Raw genomic sequence first — 23,764 nt, forward strand, 5'->3', positions numbered from 1 at the left:
AATAACGTACACCGATATCGTATATGGATCTGCATGCAGAAGGGACAGTGCTTTTAATTTCCTTAATTGCAATGGTCCTCTGCAAAGGTACAATCCAATTATGAACACTCACTCTCCAAGTGGATCTCATTCTTCTATGCAAACTTTTCTTTTATCACATGATGCTAGAAGGAAAGAGTATGTATTTAGATGTATTTTCTCCATCATGCATCGCATATGCATCATACAAACTCCTATTTTATATTTCTATAAAGAAAATATTGCTTTTTTTACGTGTTATAGATATCATCATATACATAACGAGACATGAACATCTATGATTGCCATCTTCCCATTCACCAATTTTTTCTTTTAAATATCTAAAATTAAGTTACATATTTTTTTTTAGTTCTTAATGTAAAATTAAAAATTTATATATTTTTATTTTTAAACTTTAAAAATAAATCGATATAATTTTTTAATTTAATTATATTACATTTTTTAACATATTTACAGCATTTTATTTTAATATTTAAATTATTTATATCATGTTCTCACTTAATGTTTATTAAAAAATGTGTTTGTCTTATTAAAAAATTTAAGATAAATAAATTAAATTATTATATTTATTTATTTTTAAAGTTTCAGATATAAATTTATCAAAATTTCGAAAACAACAAATTTTAATTTTAGGTGATAATTCGAAAACTAAAAACATATTTAATTTTATACAAATGAATATATAAATATAAATACTTTTCATTTTACGACATAATTTCAGACACTTATTTTTTTTCTTGCGTGCAATAAACCCTTTCAATGTAAAGTTTAAAATGTCACATTAATAAGGGTATTATCTTTATGAAAAAGAAGAAAATAGATAATTATGTATTATTATGAAGATACAAAAGAGTTTCCCATAATATAGACAAAAACTAATTACAACAATCACCCAAAAAAACCATCTATATATTGATACTTTCAAATCAGAAACATGAAAAGGGAAGTCACCTCAAACCATAGTGTCTGAGACATTTTTCCAACTATGAAGGTTTGATTTTGGATCTAACTATTGAAAGGTAATTAAGTTTACCAAATATAAATACAATTTAAACTGTCTAACCGTGGATGAAGCTCCGGTCCAAAAAGTTATTGTTTTATTTCTTTATCTATTATAGTTTTTATTCAAAATAATTAAATATTTTAATAATTTTAATTTGATATTATTTGGTAATTATGAAGAGTGATTATCAATTAGGATAATATATAAAATATTAAACTTTTCTTTTATAAAAAAAATAGTCATCGAATTAAGTCATCTAAATCTAGGTCAATTTAAGTCTTTGATTTCAAATCAAAATAAGTTAGTTTAGAAAAAACTTGATTAAGGTTTAAATCAAGTCAAATTAAGTCTAATTGAGTTAAGTTATTCTAAATTTAAGTTAAATTAAGTAATTCATTTAAGTTGAATTGAGTCAAATAATTCAAGTATACCTTAATTTAAATCTTCGATCCCAAATCAAAATTAACATGAATCAAGATCTAATGAAATTGGTCAATACCTAATTTAAGTTGAATCGATTTAAATCCAAAAAATTAAGATAATCTATACCAATATTAAGTGAAATTACGTAAATATTGATTTTTTATGCTCATTTTATTTACAAATTAATATAAATAACACATAAAAAAAAGAAAGAAATGAAAAGATATTGACAAAATTAAAAATTATTTTTAACAAATTATAAAAAGAAATTAAAATATTTACAGTTATGATAATTTAAATTTAAACATATATATTTTACCTTTTAAATTTCAATATATGTATAATACTGATAAAAATTTATGATAATAAATTATTATATTATAATAAATAAAATTTTTATATATAATTTTTATAAAAATAGTTAAAAAATAAAAATAATTATATAAAAATATAAAAAATACTATATATCATAACAATAAATAATAAATAAAAATATTAAAAAATATAAAAATTATCGTGTCATATAAATTATTAAAATAATGAATTTATATGTTTTTGTTCTTATATATGATTTAACTTCTCATATTTCTAATACTTGTGTGATATGCAGTTGGATTCCAACAATTATGGAATCAACAAAAACTTATTGCTCGCAATCACAACACATTAAAAGAGTATGAATCTCATGCATTCATGAATTTTCTTATTTATTTTTCTCAGTTTTATTCTTATGTAAAATTTATAGTCAGATTTTAAACCATTTCCGATATAATCTTTTGTACAGGTTTGACCAAGAAAATTATGATATAGATGAATCAACAACAGAATTCTCTGTTTAAAACAAGATTATTTCAGTAACAATTAATCGTACATACAATTTTCATTTGGTAATCCCATCGCTGCTGCAGTTTATTTTATCGTCTCAGCCCATGATTATTATCATAGACAAAATCAACAGCGCTTTTATTTTTACAGCACAAATGTCTTTACTATTAAATTAAATTCATGCTCTAATGTTCGATCATCTACTTTTGCTTTCCATTTGAAGAAATCATTCTGTACAAATCACCTTTGCACACCAATGATATATCTTCATCACTCAAATAATGTGGATCAACACTTCTTCCTGTAAACATTATGTGAACAAGCAACAATTCAAGGATTCTTGGTTAACTTTTCAAAAATAATAAGAATGCTGAAAACTGAATTTGCTTCAAAACATGTACCTTCGTTTTCTCCTATTTTCTGAACCATGTGGGATGCGGAAACCTTCAGAAGTTGACATTTGGCGTACTGAAGACATATATTCACTTAATGCAAGACCTTTCACTGACAAGGATGATCTTTCTGGAATGATAGACCCCATCACGTTGGAAAGAGATGTTCTGTTTTCACCATATTTCCACATTAACAAATTTCTTAAGATAATGAGTGCCAGATAGCTGTGGAATTGTTTGCACTAACATTTCAAATTATGAGGGTAAAAAGGTGGTATGTGTATTGTGGGTACAAACAAAATTCCGTATCGTATAAAATAAGAGATAGACATAGGTTTATATACACATAAGATACCTGGCTTCTTTAGAGTGATATCTAAAACAAATTCGTGAAGATTTGATCCAAAGTGAACAATATCTTGGTGATCTATGTATATGTGTATTGAACCTCCCTACATGCATGACTATTCTAAAATTGAAATCATGGAATACTTACCTCTTGGTATCATTTGTCGGGTCATTCATCTCGAATAGCTTATTGGCATAGATACTAGTGCTTTTTGTTTGGTCCTGTCTAGACAATTTTCCCAGTCCCATAACATTAGTAGTGCTAGCCAGCATCTCTGAGATTAGATCTACCTCGTTCTTAGAATCAAACATGGATCCTACATCTGATATATGTTTGGCATAAAAAGAAAAACCATGTACAGCAACTGTAGACATCATCATTTGCTCATCATACCAACTCTTTGTGGCTTCTTCAAAAAGGTTCATCGGAGGCTCCATGATACCCTGCACATTATTGTAATAATTAAGGTGGTGGTACAATATAAATTAAAACAAAAAAAAAAACACTTTTTAACAAACTTACACATTGTTTTTGTTGGTGATTACGAAACAATAAGTCAGCTTCAGAAATTAGATCGGTCAGCCCACTAGTAAGTTTAAGAACTTGAATTACATTCAGCTGTTCTGGGTTGGCGTGCTGTCCTAAATCTTTTTGACATATACGAAGTTCCCTCCACAATTTTTGTACCATATCCTTTGGTACCGATGAACTGGAGTCAAAAGACTTTGAGTTTGATGTAGAATCAGCATGACTGCACTCATCTGTGACACTACTCACAGTTGTGGTTTTCATGTTTCCATCTCTGAAGGTTTGCACAGCTGCTTTTGTAAAAGAAGAGTCTGGAATTTCAGTATTTGCAAATGGATCAGAATTTGGTTGCAATTTGTCTGAGGATTGACAAACATTGAAAGTGACTGGTGTCAGCTCATTATTGAGAGATACTTGTACTGAATCAGCATGACTGCAAGAAGACACTGGTCCAGTCATTGGCTTTATTCCACTTTGAATTGCTGTCTCAGGAACGGATATTGATCCAGGGAAACAGGATGCATAAAATGATTTATGCGTTTCATTTAAGCATGCATCATAAGCAGTTTCTCTTTCCAAAACAGAACTATCAGATTTGCAAAATGATGTACTTGGATAGGTTTTATTCATTTGAAACTTTAAGAGATATTCACTGTTGCTTTCAAGGGAATGTCTCTTGTAAACTTCCTCATGAACGTCTAAAGAATGTGCATTATTTGGATGATTCGCAGAGCTCATCAGTACATGTTTACTTTGGCCCTTTTGCCATCCAGAGCAATTGGAAAATTCAGAAATAGCACTTTGTTGACTTTCAAACCCATTGCAGTCTGTAAGGGATCTCTTGATTATCTTCCTCTTGTTCCCTACATAATCAGTATTCGTAAACTTCACATCTAAAACCTGCAAGCACGAGTTTTCATCCATTGTGGCTACTGACTTAGCAACTTCCTTCTCAATGAGTTGGGACAACTCAGAGGGAAAATTCCATGGTAGTATCTTTGGTATAATCTGGTGACAAGCCTCAACATCAAAAGGAAGCATACCATACACCTTTGGCACTTTCCTGTCTGGACAGTAAACAATAAAAATGTTATGTTTCTGGAATGGGGATTTACGTTGCATTATTAGCTAATATTTATGATCTATGCATAACTGTTTCATCAAAATACATTGGGAAAAAATATTTCCGTAAAAATGAAGTCACAAAATTAAACATGTATAGAGAAAATAGGAAGTGAAAAGGGATGGGAAGAAACATCTTCATTAGTTTTTACTTTAAGACCTTTTTTAAAGGAGCAACCTAGAATGAGGCTCCAACCTCAGATATACGTACGTGGAGAGGCTGTTTCTGGGATTTGACTAATGTTATTCTGGCGTAAATTGGACAGGAACATCAACGATGACAAAGCTCTTTTTATTGAGTTTTAACAATGTCTTTGTGGAATATAGCTTTCAAGATTGACATTAAGAAATCTTTTGATACTCTAAATTGGACTTTTTTGTTTTCTGTCTTAAAAGCCTTTTGGTCTTTGTTTTTAGTCATATCGTGTAAGATGCTTAAATTGTTCGGTTCTGATAAATGGCAAGCTAACTGGTTTTTTCCTTGATCTAGAGAGACGAGGAAAGGGGGTCCAACCACCGACACCGCGCCAACATTACAAACTTGGTCCCAAAATTGACCAGTATTATTCATCGTATGTTTTACTGAGTATGTCGCCTACTTTGGTGACACCCTCTATGCTTTACACGACTTCCTCCAATGGTATGACGAAAGAGGAAAGGAGGACTTGGACTAAGGCCCATCACTTGGAGTGGAACTTGGGAGTCATCTAAGTTGCCCTACCTTCTAGAATTATGTTTTCTTTATTTGCTAAAAGGTCCTTACCAAAGTCTATATTAAAAGACCTCTCTGCCACTTGTAAAGAGTTTATCATTTTATGTATTAAACACTTATTGTTCAACCATGTGGGTGCTTCTTCTTAGAGTGAGCTCTTTTCTCTTGTCTTATGAATCTTAGCTCAAGTGACAATAACCACCATTCATCTTGAGTTTGTTCAACCATGTGGGTACTTCTTCTTAGAGTGAACTCTCTTCTCTTGTCTTATGAACCTCAGCTCAAGTGACAGAAACCACTACTCATCTTGGGTTTGTCCATCCAACTAATGTGCCACCATCCCCTTCTTCTTCATCTCCTTTTCTTTTCATCTTTTGCTTCTTGTTATTTCAAGTTCTTTAAGTTCATGTTTCTTATCTTTCATACCCCTTATATTGTGCTTCATATCTTATTTTCTGTCATGTGTTAATTGAATCTTCTCCTCTCTTTTGAACTCTTGTGAAGGGATTATCTTCGTGTCCAGTGGTGGTCTTCTCATAGTTTTCTCAATCACAAACACCTTGCAACCAAAATATAAAATGAACCCTTATCACTAATGGTCACTATCAAACAGTTATTCATAATTATTCTTAATGTTCTTGATTTTCCTTAACGACAAATCATTATGAGTTGTTTTTCATATTTAATCCTTTCATAATAAAGTTAAAAATCAGTTTGGTGTTTTTATTCATGCTTCTCCCATTCTTTTCGTACATTCATGACTTGCTATGGTATTCTTTATCATACTTCATATACATATGGTCCTCAATAAATTGGGAGTAGCGAAATGCAATAATAGACACTTTATTAAAACAAATCAAACCTTTTTACTTCATGGTTGTATTCTTTAACAATTGTGGTGGTGATAGTGTTTTCACATAACATGTTATATCCTTTATCACATTCCCTTCTCTATTCTCAACAACCAAATACCTCACCCTATTTTGTTCTCTCATCAACCTTTTGTACCCATTAACTCTTTATGTCATCATGTACATATCTTTTGTTTGATAATCTCAATCCCGAACCTTGATAAACTTTTGACTAGGTATTTAAGTGTGCCTTTTGAGGCTATCATTGGTTTCAAAAAGGTTATTACTGCTTCTCACCCTCCCTTTGTCATTATTTGATTTCAACTAACGCCAACATCTTTAGGCTTTTTCCTTACCATGTTTTAATTTCTTTCCATTTTGGGACTCCCCAAACATATTCAGTGTACCACTAGATTCACTATTTTAGTCCCCTTAACATGTTTATAATAAGCAAAAGCACTAATACTTTCTTTTTGGCCAACTATTGACTCTATTTTGATGCCATGTCATTTTTTCTTTACAATCCTACCTTTAAAGCACAATCTTACTACTAGCACTTCATAGAAGTACATAATATGTCTCCTCATTGTATCACTCTTAGTTATCATCGTTTGTCTCCCTCTTATTACATTTGTCTCTCTCCTACCTTTGCATTTCTTTCTAAAATTATAAGTGATGATGTCTTGGCCTACTTTATTTAGAGACAAGTTGTTCGGAATCTGAATTTAGAAACCTAACTCTCTCACTTCCTAGCACACTCCAATAGCCACAACACAAGAATTGAGTAAAGAAAGTATGTTATTCACAGTAAAAGAATAAAGAATACAATCTAAAATCCAGGAGCTTAACCTCCTTCACCACGTATAACACCGGTCAACACAATCAAAGCAGTCCCACCCTCCTGAAACTACAAAAGAGGTCTCTTATATAAACACCTGTCTCGCCCCCCTTAACCACTCAACAGTTAAGTATTCTTCCTTATTTCTCTATTCTTTTTCTCCTTTCCTATATTCTCTAAGTCCTAACATTACTCCCCCCTTGAAGATCAAGTTGAACTGAAACTGCTCATGCAATGTTATCCTATTCCGCTAGTCGAGAAGGTCGAGAGCTCCATCTGTCTCTTTATCCTCAGCCAATAACACTATTCGTAAACTCCTCTTAGGGCATTGGTGCTCTGGCCTGAAAAGTCCCCCATATCTGAAACACCTCCCTTCTTCCCTTCGCTTTAGAAATTCTGGGTAGGGAAGGTTCCGCGAGTTTCGTCCTCTGTCATCACTTCCACTGGGATTTCCTTCTCTCGCCACGCTAATTCCCACTGTGTTGTCTCTCCTCACCGACCTGACGCTCTCAGTTGCGACAGTCCTCCCCGGGTTACTCCTCGCTGCTTCGGTTCTCGCCACCACCGCTCCTCCTCCCATCGTTCGACCCCACTATTAGTCCTTGGGTGCTGCCCAACCACTCAGACCTAACCCACGTAGTGCCTCTTCGACATCCCGCGCAAATTTCATTGCAGCCATCAAATTTCATGGGTTGTGTGGTCGTATTTGGCACCGAAATTCCTCCCTTAGGCCCGCCAGGACATACCCCAACAATTGGTCATCTGAAAATGCCTTCGTCTGTTCAGCCAGTGCTTCAAAATCCTACACGTACTCTTTCACGGTGGTTGTTTGCCTTATCGCCGCCATCCTCTCAAAAATGCCGCAACGGTGGCGACTCTCAAACCTGATCAACAAAGCCTCCTTAAGCCCCTCCCACAACCATTCGCTCGCTTTATCTTTCCAAAACTTAAACCAATAATTAGTGCTTCCCTTCATGCTAATATGGGCCAATTCGATCTTCTTCGCCTCCGCCACCTTTTGTATTTCAAAGAATTTTTCGACCTGGTTGATCCAGTTCAGAGGGTCGGGTCCTTCAAAGGTAGGTAATTCCACCCTTCGCCTCCAATTGGGTAGGTTCTCTAATTGCTCCCCCTCTACGTCGTTGCCGCGGTCCCTCTGATTGCCGTTGAAAGAACCCTAGCTTCCATCGGAGTTCTCATTGGTGTGTTTGGTGCGCGCACCCATCATGCGCATCAGTTCTTGGATGTCTTTGCACATCGCGATAGAGTCTTGACGATTTGCCGCTAATTCCGCCTTCAACCCGTCTACGGCCATCTCAATGTGCTCCAATCGTCCCTCGACTACGTTCATTCTTCCCTTCATCGTTTTCGTTCTCACCCGTACAGTAATCCGAAAACTTCTTGATCCAGCAGGTCATACCACTTTTGTTAGGAATCTGAATTTAGAAACCTAACTCTCGCACTTCCCAGCACACTCCAATAGCCACAACACAAGAATTGAGTAAAGAAAGTATGTTATTCACAGTAAAAGAACAAAGAATACAATCTAAAGTCCATAAGCTTAGCCTCCTTCACCAGGTATAACACCGGTCAACACAATCAAAGCAGTCCCCCCCCCCCCCAACTACAAAAAAGGTCTCTTATATAGACACCTATCCCGCCCCCCTTAACCGCTCAGCAGTTATGTATTCTTCCTTATTTCTCTATTCTTTTTCTCCTTTTCTATACTCTCTAAAGTCCTAACACAAGCCATGCTCAATAAACTATGTTCTCTTCAAAATAGTGGCATTGTTGATCAGTTTAAAGTTTATTTGGTAGTCAAAGGTGACACACACTCTCTAGTTGTGAAGATGACCTCTATTAGATTATTGTTAGTTTTGAGTGCTCATCGACATTAAACCTCTACTAGTTGGATGTTAAAAAGGTTCTTTTACATGATAATTTGTTGGGGAAAATATATATGGATCAACTACCTAAGTTTGTTGCTCAAGAGGGGTTTTTTGGCTTAGTATGTCATTTCGGAAAATATTTGTGTGCTCTTAAATAGTCTCCCAAGGCATGGTTCGGTAGATTCAATGTAGTAGTCCAAAAGTTTGACATGACTCAAAGTGAAACTAAGACCACCATAGAGAGATTGACAAGTAAGGGAAGATCCATTGCTCAGAATAGAAAATTCAAAGATAAGGATTGGATGTTCTAAAATCAAATAAGATAATTTCCACCTCGAAAAATGATTCAAATTTTGAAATACTTGTCAGGTTTTCATTTCCCATACAATATAAACCATTTCAATTGCACTTTTTTTCTCAAAACTTGTGGGTTCTCCTTTAATTTTTGATTGGTTAGCCTTGATTGCAGAAATTCCTAGATAAAGTCTTCTAATTCACCTTGACATCTTCTAACGTTGCCAAACAAGTTACACCCAAAATTACATTTATTTCTCCAAATTCAAACAAGAAAAATGTCTCCTTGAACTTGTATTCTTCCAACTACGCTTCTACATCCCTACAACATCCTTCTGTTTACATTTTGTATCCTTCTCCCAATGTGACATCATAAGGTGGAGTAGATTCTATTGAAAGATCAAGTAACTGCACAAACTTCAAAAAAAATAAAATTGTGACTCCCCTACTGATAGGATATGTAATGAATTAGACAATTTGTAAATAGGTTTTAGATAGTTTGGATAAAGTAAAACATAGAAGCTAGTATGAAGTGGTTATGGGTTGTTAGGAGGAGTTTAAACAATAATTAGGGGGAGTTTTAATTAGTAGTTAGGCAGTTTTTGTCTTTTAAGGAGGGGGAGTGTTCTAGTTCAGGTTGTTGTGCGTATTTTGTTTCAGAACAAGGCTTGTCCTGTGTAAAAGGGAATTTCTTCCCTTGGAAGCTGTTATATGTTTTATTCTAATATGTTTTTCAAAATTAGAGTGTTATTTACATTGTGCAGTAAGATTTGTGCGTTAATTTTTTAAACTGAATTATAAATCTAGAGGGAAAGCATGAAAGGAAGCTTCAATACTCTGAAGAGAGGGACCAAAAAATTGGAAAAGGTGAGGGCATGGCATCAATAGATGAGAAAAAGTTTCCAAAAATTGTAAGAAATGATACAAGAATGTAATAGGATTCTAGATGTCCTGATTAAGAAAAAGGGACTATAAAGGAAGGGAGAAATTTGTTGACAGAGAAAGAAAGGGAGGGAGAGGGGAACTTCTTCATGATATCAAGAAAGCCAAGAAACCCTCAAATGGAGGAGACAATTCGATCAATTAGGGGAAGAAAGGAGAAAAGGATAATAGTGACTAAGACTGAAGGGAATGTTGTGACTCCTGCTTCTCAAAATGAAGTTGCAAAAGCTGTTGGTTTTAGTCGGGATAGTGTAGAAGGTCTTAGTGGATATGTCAAAACAGTAAAAGAGTGTGAAGACAGAGGAAAGAAGGTCGAGTGTAAAAGATGAGGCTATTTTGAGTGTAGATGGTTCAAAAGTTGTTGGTGTTGGGACAGAAAATGTTTTTGAAGTCCATAACATCACAAGAATAACAGAAGTACTAATAGACTTCTTTAGTCAAGAAATCTATCTATCACTCAAAACAACACACACACACACAAAATACCACACAAAAATAGTATATTATTCTAATAGTCAAGAATACACTGTACAACACCCAACTCTCAAGGGAGCACTCTCCCTCCACAAGAACAACCTCCTATCAATACAATGAATATAAAAAACTACCCCTGACACAAGACCTCCCTGTCTTCTTATAAAGGCCCCCCAACCAACTAACCATAAACAACTAATTCCTAATATGTTTCCTTCTCTCCTGCACTCATTATATCTTATCACATTATATCTTATCATTACACCCCGCTGCAAAACAACCTTGTTCTCAAGGTTGGAATCGTGAAGCTTGATCTCATGGCTTATCTTCATCAACATGTTATCATATGAAGGGAACCCATTGGCTACTGCTTGTAAATTCAGGTCTGAAGGCTTAGTGGTGGACAATATGAGAGAATTATTGACTTTTTCTGTTCCATTAATAAGAATGACTTCTTTTCCAAGATTCCCATGGACCATATGTTTGTTCTATACTACTTTCTAACCTGGTGACCTCTTACATTGTAAGCACAAGTATCACAGTTCGCTTTGAAACTGTTTGCACTACTTCCATTCCTTGAGTTTATTTCCTACCATCTTTACCTTCCACCCTTGTGAGTAATATATGATGGCTAGTTAATAAAGATTTTGCAAGAAACCTGGAAATTCCTTTGTGGCCATTGTTAGAAGCTAGATCTTTAGGTGTTATAACATCAGTAATTTCAGGATATGGATTTGTAACAACCCTAGTGGATGCTCCCATGGACACCCAAACCATAGTTGGGTCACTCCCTAAAACCATTGCTTTAAGCTTCAACAGTTCTTCCCCCTTCTTCAATGTTTTGACATACACACCACAACCTACCACACTATCTCCACTAAAAACAACTTTTGCAACTTTCTCAGCAGCCACACCAATAATGTCTCCATCACAGTTTTCGTCTTTGCCTTTCCCTTCACATGTATTTTCTTCTCTCCTATCTTGCACTCTAATTCCTGTAAAACAATCAACACTCAAAATAGCAGCTTCTGACACTCTACTCCCTGATATAATGGTAACAACATCCCTCTCATGGTCTTGGTCAACCCTGTCCTCTGCAGTGATATTTGTTTCCTTGCTTTCCAAACACCTAGACAAATACTCAGCCATGTCTACATTGGTGATGTGGGAAAGAAACTTGTCTTTTTTGCATAGGGTTTGTAGCTTTCCAAAGGAATACTCCCTTAAGTGATCTATTGGTGTTGATTGTACTTGAGACTCCCATATCTTGAATTGTTGGATGAAAATTTTCCCACTCCCAGTCTATGTTACTATTGTCAAACCATCCAATACCATGCTTCTCCTATTCCCCTCAACTATCCTTGGAAGAGTTGTTGCAAGATCTTCCTAAGAAAAATTCTTGGATTTTTGTTGCCAAGTCTTGAACCCGTAGACTGCTTTTTCTTCCAAGTTCTTTGATGGTTGGGTTTTGATTGAATTTTCTCCTTTATTTGAGGGTTTCTTCGCTTTCTTGATATCTTGCAAAATATCTTTCTCAGCCTCCATACTTATCTTTCCCTCTTTCTTTCCTTTCAAGACATCTTGAAGAAATTCCTTTATCCTTCCTATTTTTCCTCTGTTAACAGAATCTTGATCTCCATTTACAAACCTTTGACTGCCTTCTAATCCTTTTCCCTAGTTCTTGGCCCTTCCTCCAAGAACTTGCTTGAGTTCTTTAAGTTCTTGGCTTATACCCTATGTCTCTGCTTTTAATTCCTCCATTGTTGTCTCTAGCGAATCCATCCTTCCTTTCAAAGCATTCATTCTTCCATCCATCCTTCCCTCCAGAGCCTTCATTCTTCCTTCCATCACGCTCATCTCCCAATGATCCGACAGGTCAGACCAATTTGATAGACTTCTTTGGTCAAGAAATCTATCTATCACTTAAAACATCACACACAGACACAAAATACTAGACAAAAACAATATATTATTTTGGTAATCAAGAATACATTGTACAACACCCAACTCTCAAGGGAACACTCTCCCTCCACATGAACAACCTCCTTTCAATACAATGAATATCAAAAGCTAACCCTTACACAAGACCTCCCTTCCTTCTTATAGAGGCCCCCAAACCAACTAATCAACTAACAACTATTTCCTGATCTATTTCCTTCTCTCCTGCATCCATTATATCTTATCACATTATATCCTATCAAGTACACATAACCATTAATAACATGGGAAAAAATGCAATCAAGGGGTTCAAGACCTGGAAGGAAAAATCTCATAACCTTTCTTGGGAAGATCTTACAATATCTCAACTAAGGATAGTTGAAGGGAACAAGGGAAACATGTTATTTGAGAGTTTGGCAACAATTTCACAGATTGGGAGTGTGGAAATTTTATTGGTGTCTCTAGTAAACCCAACATCAAAAAACTAGTTGTCGAAACGAAGCGAAGCCTTGAGGCAATCGCATGGGAAGTTGTTGCAACAATTAAGGACCAGATTTTAGACTACAACCTTGAGGAAAAGGTTGTTTTGCAGCGACGAGTAATGATAAGATATGTAATGCATTAGACAATTTGTAGATAGTTTTTAGATAGTTTGGCAAAAATAAAAATAGAAGTTAGTATGAAGTGGTTAGGGGTAATTAGGAGGAGTTTAACAGTAGTTAGGAGAAGTTTTAATTAGTAGTTAGGCAATTTTTGTCTTTTAAGGAGGAGGAGTGTTCTAGTTCTGATTGTTGTGTGTATTTTGTTTCATAACAGGGCTTATTTTGTGTAGGAGGGAATTTCTTCCCTTCGAAGTGGTTAGATGTTTTCTTGTAATATGTTTTTCGAAATTAGAGTGTTATTCACATTGTTTAGTAAGATTTGTGTGTTAATTTCTTAAACTACTATCAATCGATACCAACACATATCTTCTTCTTACTTTTCCTACATCTTCATGGTATAAGATTCAACTATAGATAAAATAGATAAGTCCAAATATTGAAAACCTTGGTCAATATTTCTCCAATATTCTTATCCGAATCTCCATGATGTCCCCTTGATGAGGTAGGTCCTACAATGTCAAAGACTTTCAAAACTAAAAAGAAAGACTCCTAACACTTCCAAAATGAAAATTATTTATGGACTTTCTCATAAAGTCTTTCTCTAAAACAACTAATTGCATAACTCTCTTTTATTTTATTTTTCTAAATTCCCTTATATAATACACATTATTCTCTATGTCAATATTTCCCTTCCTTAAGATAAAGCAAATATAATTGCTGATGTTTTGAGCGGACTTTATATACCTAGTTCACATATTTGAAGGTATAGTGATGGGTTCAAGATCTTGTAACTAATAGGAGTGAAGTTCAAGATCACAATTGGATATTTTTTTAGCTCATGTTCGTGGTCGTTCCACTATAATGGTTACAATTAAAGCAACTCAACGTGAAAAAGCCTCGTTTAAGGAAGATTATGAAGAAAAAACAAATGAAAACATTTTTTTTATTTCCCCTGTATCGTGAGACCCCTCTCTCTTTTTCCTTTCTTTCTCTGATTCACAAGAATGATTTTATTTCTTTCTCATATTCAGAAGAATTCTTTTATTTCTTTGTCTATCCCATTCTCATGTTGGGATTTCTATCATGGGTTCCTTAAAATCCTAAACTTTAGAAATAGGGAGGGCGGGGCTTTTGTTTCTTATTCCTTGTTTGTAGATTCATGGGAAAACATCGCGGTTGCTCATCCTGCTAATATTGCAAGGGACTGATTTCGTTCCCCACAGTTCAGTAGCTAATCTACCCAGTGGCATGTCAATTGGTATTATAAAGAGAGACAGTAAACTTCAAAATTAGCTTTATTTTATTATTATGATTTTTACGAGTACTTAGCAATGAAAACAACTGTAATATTTAATTAATTATTTTATTATTTTGTTTTGGATTTAATTTATCATGGTTGCACGATAAATATGAATTTAAACTTGTGGGCTATACGACATGAAAGAGAAAAGACAGTTTCTTTCTCCACCTCCATATCTTTCTTCTACTTTTATAACCTTTTTTTTTTTTTCTAATTTTGTCATATTCTAAATTATATAATTTGGAAGTCATTTTTTATTTCTAAATTATATAACTCAAATATTAAAAGTGATTTCCAAATTATATAACCCAAAAGTCATTTTTCTTTTAAGAAAAGATTCTGGAATTGCACAATTTAAAAATAAAAACTACTTTCTAATTATGCAACCCCGAAGCCAAAAGAACTATGGATTGTGTAATTTAAAAACCATCTAAAACTTTTTTTTTTCAGATTATATAATTTGAAAGTCTTATTTTTAAAAAAGAAATAGTTTCTGTATTTTGTAATTTCTAAATTACTTTCAGATTACATAATCTGAAAGTCATGACTTTCAAATTGGAAAGGATAAAATGGAAAAAGAAATTCTAGGGTGCATGAAGAAACTGCCAAGAGAATATGTAACCTATGGGTTGAGTACCCGCAGTTCTTCCTATCATAACCTATATTTGCAAAGAATATATAATGCAAGCTGAGTTTAATCATAGTCCTCATAAGTGTCCTTTTGGTGCAAGAAAGATATAAAGTGACCCATTTGTACTATATGTGAAATGAAGGCTTATGGAAAGATTCAATATTATCATTGATGATTGATTATGACGTTAAATTCTTCTATAAATAGTTTTCAAATATATATATATATATATATATATATATATATATATATATATATATATATATATATATATTGTAATTGTTATGTGGTGTGACAAAGATAGCAAAGTTGCAACAAGAGTGTGATGAATTAGTAAACGAGAATGTGATGAGGAAGGAGGAGATCATGAATCTGAAGGCAGAGTTTGACTGTTTGCGAAGCAACAGCATGACGAGTAGCAAAAAGATCAAGGAGATGCGTCAAGTAGTGGTGCAATCGCGTGGAGGTGGCAAATGACTAAGGTCATGATGATGAGGGTCACAAACTTGGAGATGGAAGCGGCAAGGATAAAGCACCATAAGATATTGAAGATTGACCTTTCATCGTGCATCACACAGAGAGAATGTGGGTGGAGCTTGAGAAGCAGTGCAATTGAAAATGTTAGTGATAACGATACAAGAGGCTCAAAAAAAAAGATGAGAAGATTCAGCGTCTAGGAAAGCTCAATTTGATGCTTCAAGAAAGTGTGAAAAGTCTCAACATGGAGAGCCAGATATGGAGAGAGTTGACACAAAACAACTTGAAATAGGAACTTGCCCATGTTAACAACGAGAACGCCATCATGGCAAAGTTGTCGCTGCCAAGTCAAATTTCGGAAACATAAACAAACACAATGATACTGGAGGTAGAATGATGTTTAATGAGTGTGGGGATAGTCACTATAGAAAAGAAGAAAACAAAAAAAGAATTGAAGCTGCTATAGCCCGTTCTGGCAGCAGGATTAGTAGGGAGTCAGCTAAAGCAAAGGACAAGTCGGTCAAGATCAAGAATAAGTCACTTAACATTATGGAGAAGTCAGTCAGGATGAAAAATAAGTTAGCCATAATGAAAACAGAATTCGACATTGACTAATAAATTCGGTGTGGGATGATACACATGAAAAGTCAGAATGTAAGAAAGAATGATGAAAGAAAAAAACACATTTTAGAGGAGAGTTTTGTTAAGATAAATTTAAATGTAATAGAATTAAATGAGTTGTGTATTTGTTTAAGAGTTTTATCGGTTTTAGAGTACAAGAATCAACAGTAATAATTGTGTCTTAATGGTAGATTTTTATAGCTTGGAGATGAACTATAAATTGTAAGTGTCTAGTTCACATATCTAAGCAAAGCAAATAGCAATTCAATGAAGTAAATCAGATTATCCAAATAGTGTGTCATTTTGCTAATAGTAAATCTGATTTTGGTTTCACGGGTGACTTAATATATGGATTGGCCTGTTTCTTTATTAGTGTATCTTCTTGAGATTGATTTAGTTGAAGGGAATAATCAGGAAGACTTCTATACATAAAGAGAGAATAGGTTGAGATCAAGGGTACAATTGGTTTCCCCTTATCAATCAGTTTCAAAACAGCTCATCCCTATATATTTTTAGGATGATCTACCTTCTCTAACCATTTATATCTTTCCTAAAATAATCAATAAATAATATAATAAGATTCATGTTCTAAAAGCTAATGCTAACACGAATACGATAGGCCTTAATATGAGAGCAATCAATGCACACATTAAGTTCAAATTTGAACAGCTAAAAGCATGGAGACATGCAACAAAAGGGCTTTGTAATACACCTTCGGTATACTTTTTACTCTGGAACCAGAACTGAAGTTGCATAATAGTATTCCGAATATCTCCATCACAAGACTGGATAATTTTTTTCAATAAGAGAGGATTAATATTGGCTTCTTCTATCATGCAAACCTGCAGGTTATCCATATATGTATAATTTCAGGTTCAGTTTTCCCAGCTTTGAGGTTGAAATATGGACATCTTAGAACATACCTTGTATATATGGCAAAACAACTCATCTGGCAACGGAGATGAGAAAGAAACATGTAGTCTTGCAAAACTTTTTGGTAGGCCACCATTATTTCCTAATTTGAAAAAATTGCATTATTTAATAAGTTTTAGCAAGTAAAAGATATAGGATTGGGCAAAGATACATATTTAATAAGTCGTCTTACTATTGCTGGTAAATATAATAGGCCATTTTTTGGTGGCCGAAAATTGTTGTTGTATGGCAGTAATACAACCACGATCTTCAGGAAAAATGATGTCCACATCCTCAACTAGAATTAAAGTTTGGCTGGCTTCATCATCAGAAGCAGGAAGCAACTTCACAGGTTTGAAACAACTGCCAATACAAAGACAGATAATTACTTGATTTTGGAAGAACTGCTAACGAAATGCTATTGTATGTCCAGAATATAGTTTTGTCTTCTCTATGGTATTCCACAGAGGGTATATATATTCCTTTTGGAGAATTTAAATGATGTGCTGACTAGTTGTGAAAGAAAAAAGATTCTCAAACAAAATAACACTCAAATTAGTCAACAAAATATTGAAAGAAAATAACAGTACTACAAGATAGATTATGGTCACATAAAATAACACAGCAATAAAAGTTCAGTAACAGCAATCATAGACAGAACAGATTAATAAACCTTGTGATTTTGCCTGCACGAGGTTCTTCTATTTTATTCTTGATAGCAGTGAGAGCAGCTCCGTTTCGACAACTTGATGCATTGATCTGTTGAGACATGAGAGACAAACTTTTGTTTGAGTGATTATATTTTTACATCCACCAAATGCAGAGCACCTACTTGAATATTTAAGATAATAATATTTTAATTATATTTATTTTATTTTTTAATTTAAAATTCTAATACACATTCTTGTATTTTTAAATTCGGTTGTAAGATGAATCTTTTTACTGGGTGTCAAAGTAAATTTTGCTTTTCTTTCAGATAAATTTACAAAATTACATATTTGTATAAGCAAAGAAAGGACAAGTTTTAACAAGTGACAACAGAAGATATTACAAAAAGCTCTCATATAGGAGTGAAGGGTACATCCCACATCTGTTTCTCAAATACTTCGTATTGGAAACTAGGCCACTATAAGGGTAAATTACTTGTTCCCAACACTACTACTACTATGACTACAGGAAAGGAAACTGCTGGTTAGTAAGAAAGTAGATGGATGCTCCATATGCCTCTGGTTAGTGATCCTCCAATTTGTGAAACAAACCATTGGTGATTGGTGGAGATGCACTGTGTCATATGGAAGATGCAATATTATTCGGAAAAAGAGTGTAACAGAGGTAGAATTATTACGGTAAAAGGATAGATGCTGAAACATTTACAATTGTGGATTGTCTAGTGTTTTCTCTAGTATGCACAAGGACAGGATAGACAGAGTGAAATCAGATGATGTTGCTAACAAGGCCATCATGATTTGAAGCTTGTTTAGATTTCCAAATTTCCATGAAAAGCAAGGTTAATTTAAAAGATGAAGATGATATAGTTCTGAACAATCTAATAGCAAAAATATGATCAATTAGAATGCTGAAAGAGTCCCCAATTTTATGGTAACTTGCAAGAAGTGAAGGAGCTCTTTCAGCAACAAAGTGTTTCAAATTATGAATTTATTTTTTTCAATAATATCACATCAAAGAGAATAATAGTCTCTAGAAGGTTATTCTTTCAATGCTGATTCTGGAAGGGGAATATTTCCCTGTCCAGATATTGAAAAGCCAAAATTTTCTGGCCAAGGTGAGAATACCCCTTGGGAAATTGATTTCACTTATCCATAATTACTTCTTGATTCAATTGGTGGGCATGGAGGTCAATGTAGCTTTTCAGCCTAATTTCTTTAGTATAAAGAACAAATAGAAAAGAAACAAATAATTTATGGATGATCTAGAGGAACCAGAAGGTTTAGTAAATGTTTTATGAAAGTATAGACTATGTGGAAAACTCAAGTTCTCTGTGGATAAATTAGATCAAACTTACATTCTAAGATGATAGCAAAGTCTATTTGTTCTGCAATTAGATCACCTGCAAATATCTTGTTTCATTTCTGATATATTTTATTCTAAAGTGTGAGAGTGGGATGTTGGAGGAATCATATCAACTAGAGATATAAGATCACATTACATCATTGTATATAAGTGAGGAACACACTCAGCTTACTAGCAAGTTATCAATGAAAAACATAAATATTCAAAAGTATACTTTTAAGTAGTGATATACCTCTACAACTTTAAACCCTTGCTCTTGGGCACAGGCATAGACAGCTGCAGACTTGCCACTCTGCAACATTACAAAACAATGGTTTTAGCAATCAGTAAAAAGTGATGAGAAAAAGTGTTGCATTATCTCCAAGAACATATAGATGATGATAATTATCTACAACCAAGTTGAATGTATTTATGTCAGCATTCTTTTAGGTACAAAAGGGAAATAGACTTATTCATGTACCTTTAATCAAAATATCAAGAATATAAAAAATACACTTCTTAAAACTGCCATAATAACCAGAAGAAAAAATTCGACAACTTCGTGATCATTACTGTGCATAATTGAACAAAGGGAAAAAATATTATGCTTACCAAGTCAAGAAAATTGTGGAAGAAAAAATGAGAAAGTTTGGATTTTATATACATTCACTCAATCAAAAACAGAAAAAGAGAGAATGAAGAGTCATTGATAACCTAAATACTGATGTTAAGAGAAATAGCACACAAACAAGTAAAGGAGTGAGTTACTGCAACTGCTTTTTATGTTGCATCATACTCGAAATTCAATTTTTTATAATCCTATCATAATCGCCAACAAATTTATATCTATACATAGTTTCTCAAATATGACCGGATATAATAGAGATTATAGAACACCATACCCAACCAAAAGCTGATACTAAAAATGAAACACACAGAAAAAGTGTTGGACGTAATTTCCTATCACAGAAACTCTTGTATAGATGTTAGAATTTCGCCCATTATGAAGACCAAAAACAACATAATAAAGAAAGAATAAAAATGTCAGTTATAACTCACGGTTATGAATAACCAACAAAAAGATCACTTCTAATGGGAGGCAAATAGAAAAGTAACATATCTCTATTGTAGAAGTTAATAAGTAACAATATAAGAATAAATAATAAAATGAATTAAAATCTCACATTAAAAATAAAAGTATTATTTAAATTTTTAGTTACAAAAATAATGAAATCTTAATCCCATGAATTATTAATAAAATGAAATAAAGTATTTTTAAAATAAATATTCACCACTATATAGTATAAAATTAAAAGCATGGCTTATTAATTTAATTATGAGTAAAAACAATTTATTAAAAAGTTATTGTCTTATTGTAGTATTATTTCAATATCATTTAAATTTTTTTTATCATTTTAAGAATTATAATTCTTAAACATGTTGATATATAGGTATTAATTATAGCATAAATAAAATAGGATGAAGTTTGTGTTCTATTTAAGAAACAGAACGTATTTGATGTAATTAGGAAAAGTTTTACAATTTCAGAATTTTTAAATTTTTTTTATAATATAGGGTTTGTAATTATTGTATTAATTTTTAAAATAGTAGGGATTTTGTGTAAGGTATAAAAATAAAGGAGATTTTATTTAAGAAAATACAAATTAAAAGAAACCTTCAAATAAACCCTATATTTAATATTACAAAAGTAAAGATAAATTAATATTATCTAGCTTCGGTATACCACTGAAAGTTCCAAAAAAATTCAAGTTCAGAAGTATTTTCAAAATATTACCATGTGATTTGGTCTGCTTATACTTTTTCATTCTCTATTTCTCTTATTTATGATTGTGTCACCTATTAAATTAGATTTTCAACAATGTAAAGAATTATGGATAATTAGTTGGTAAGCTATTGAAAAAAATATATTTTCACGCACCCCAATTGGTCCTGTAATCAAGAGAACACTCTGCAGAGGACCCTGATGGATGTCTTCTGAAGCATCTTGTCTATCACTTCGACCTTTGTTATAGGAACTTTTTCTGCACTGAGAAAGTCTTTCATGCCAAAGATGTAACCAGTCACGCAAGGAATTCATAGCCTCTTCATTACCACACACCTAAGACAGTCATGCAACACAAATCACTCTAATCAGGAAATACAACATGCAAATATTATGTCTCACCTAAGACATTCATGCAACACAAATCACTCTATTCTTCAAATACAAACATGCAACTATTATCTCACACCTAAGACAGTCCTGCAACACAAACCACTCTGCATGCTGAAACTTGTATTTGTATCATGTAAAAAAGAATTACAATATGAACAAGAAGAAGGTCTGACCTCAGAGGCTTTTTTTGGCTTGTACTTGTCTATCCATAAGCTGTTGTTACCTTCACAATTATGGTAAGACCTTATTCTGCAAGACAAGAAATGAAGTTGCAACTGATCAAAATAAAAGATGTTAGACCAAATTTAGATTAATAGTTTAAAAGGAAGACAAAAAGACAACAGAAATAAATTTCTAATATTAGTATACCATCCCAAAATAAATTTCCCAACAACCATGTTTTAATAGTCACAAATAAAATAATTATTAGGATATATATATAGTTCATGGAATAAAAAAACCAAAATTCAATGAATATAGTTTGGCAGCTGAAAAAATAAAAAACTAAGGGATGCAATTTATTCAGAAAAGAAGTAATTAATAGCAGCCATATCATAATGGAGATAGGCATGACATAAACATAAATTAATCATAATGGAGATAGGCATGACATAAACATAAATTAAGATGTACATGTGTACATATTATTAGAATGCACATATTATTAAAAGAAAAAGATTTGATTTTGGTCATGCTAACCTTGCTTGTGGTTCCTGCTTTCTGAAAATATCATTGTATCCTGTATTTTCATTCACCTCCAAGTTCAGGTCCTGAAAAATAGTTTTAGAAATGGTTATAAACAATTTGCAAAATAGTTTTAGAAATGGTTATAAACAATTTGCAAGTAAGACTGTTCTCATTGTATAAAGCTTTAAAAAGGTTCAGGTTATTGGGTACAGAGAAAAAAGAAAGAAAGAAAGTTATATACCACATCGTCATCTTCGGTCTTCAAAAGACATTTAACTTCTGAATTTGGTTGTGATATGTCCAGCTTATTATGTGACTGTATAGAAAGTTGACTTGGACAATCTATGACATCCTCTTCAGACGCACTATGTATGTTATCAAAATTTAAAGATTCAACCGCGTCCTCCATAAAAGATAAATTTGAATTCTGACTATCCAAATATGCAACTGTGGTATTATCCAAAAATGTCCAGTCACTCCAGTCAATGGGTGATGCATTATCCTGCATTGTCAAGAGAAAATTGCACAATCTAAATTTCAAACTTTTAACTGAATTAAAGAACTAAGTTCACAGTCAAATTGTTTCAATTTACTGGGTTTGAGACAGTTAAAATTTTGTTAGGCTATGTAGCAAAATGGAATCACTGATATAATTATCATACCTGAACATCTTCAAATACATGGATGGAATCACTAATTCCTTTTGCTTTCCTCCTAGCCAATAAAGCTTGTCGGCGTCGTTCATTTTCCTCCTTCCACAAGGAAAAAAAGGGATGTATTCTCCGTCCAGCATACACCTTCGCATCAATCTGATTCAAGAAGGGGCAAAAACTAAACTACATATCAGATCACACTTATCTCAATGCACCCACATTTCACATAATTAATATTATATCAGATATCACTATTGCATGCAACTCAAGAACAAGAAAAAGAACTCAAGAGTCACAGTTACAAAAAAAGACTTTAACCTCCGCAGACAGCTTTGCCTCCAACCTCAGATCAATCTTCTGAGCAGACACTGGTGAAGCAACAACTGATTTGGTTTTGTTAGGTGTTTTATTCGGCGTGCTCTTCCTCTTTGGCGTGCTATTCTTTTTCGGTGTGGTATTCTTCTTCGGTGTGCTATTCTGCTCCAGCAAAAAACAGAGCAAAAACAATTCTCTCACTTTTCACATTCTCTTCGCAAATTTCAAATTCAACTTGCAATGGTGAATAAACACTTGCATCGATCAACAAATACTTCTAAATCAGTGACATGCAATGCAAAACTCACAGCAAATCAATCTAATTGAGCTACATGCAAAGCAATAGCTCACTATAGTAGCAAAGTTCTACCTTGGATGCTCTTTTTCTTGGAGTGAGTTTCGCTGTAGAATTCATGTTGGAGCTTTGGAGCTTTGACACGAAGGAGACCGGTTTCCGCTTTTTGCATGCGTCTGCTTAATTATTAGGTAGTTGGTGATTGAATGAATGAGGGTTTTCAAGAAAAGCGGCGGTATTTATTTAATGGAATGTAACAGAAAACAAAACTTTTTTAATTATGTGTGTTGAAATATTAATTAATAATAGCTAAGATCCAAAGAATTTACTTTTGACATTTGAATTTCTATTTCATAAAATAATATATTAATCCAATTGTTTTTCATAAAATCATATATTTACTGTTGAGATTCTAAAATCCAAGTAATATATTGATAATTATTTAAAATTAAAATTAAATATGTAT

The 23,764-nt window shown here is 33.3% G+C and overlaps 1 protein-coding gene across 1 annotated transcript; it reads right to left on the minus strand.

The window, feature by feature from the left end:
• Positions 1 to 2,292: 2,292 nt before the first annotated feature.
• Positions 2,293 to 23,513, minus strand: LOC106764257. Its single transcript, XM_014648520.2, has 16 exons — positions 23,374 to 23,513; positions 23,007 to 23,165; positions 22,698 to 22,844; positions 22,277 to 22,537; positions 22,048 to 22,118; positions 21,522 to 21,597; positions 21,112 to 21,291; positions 19,426 to 19,485; positions 17,836 to 17,921; positions 17,356 to 17,525; positions 17,174 to 17,265; positions 16,963 to 17,092; positions 3,554 to 4,626; positions 3,179 to 3,474; positions 2,692 to 2,850; positions 2,293 to 2,591 (listed from the first exon to the last, which is right to left on the minus strand). Exons 1-16 carry the CDS (start codon positions 23,416 to 23,418, stop codon positions 2,579 to 2,581), a joined length of 3,018 nt encoding a protein of 1,005 aa, XP_014504006.1. The 5' UTR covers positions 23,419 to 23,513; the 3' UTR covers positions 2,293 to 2,578.
• Between the last annotated feature and the right edge of the window lie 251 nt (positions 23,514 to 23,764).

The sequence above is a fragment of the Vigna radiata genome, chromosome 6, assembly GCF_000741045.1.
Source record: "Vigna radiata var. radiata cultivar VC1973A chromosome 6, Vradiata_ver6, whole genome shotgun sequence".
NCBI lineage: Eukaryota > Viridiplantae > Streptophyta > Magnoliopsida > Fabales > Fabaceae > Vigna > Vigna radiata.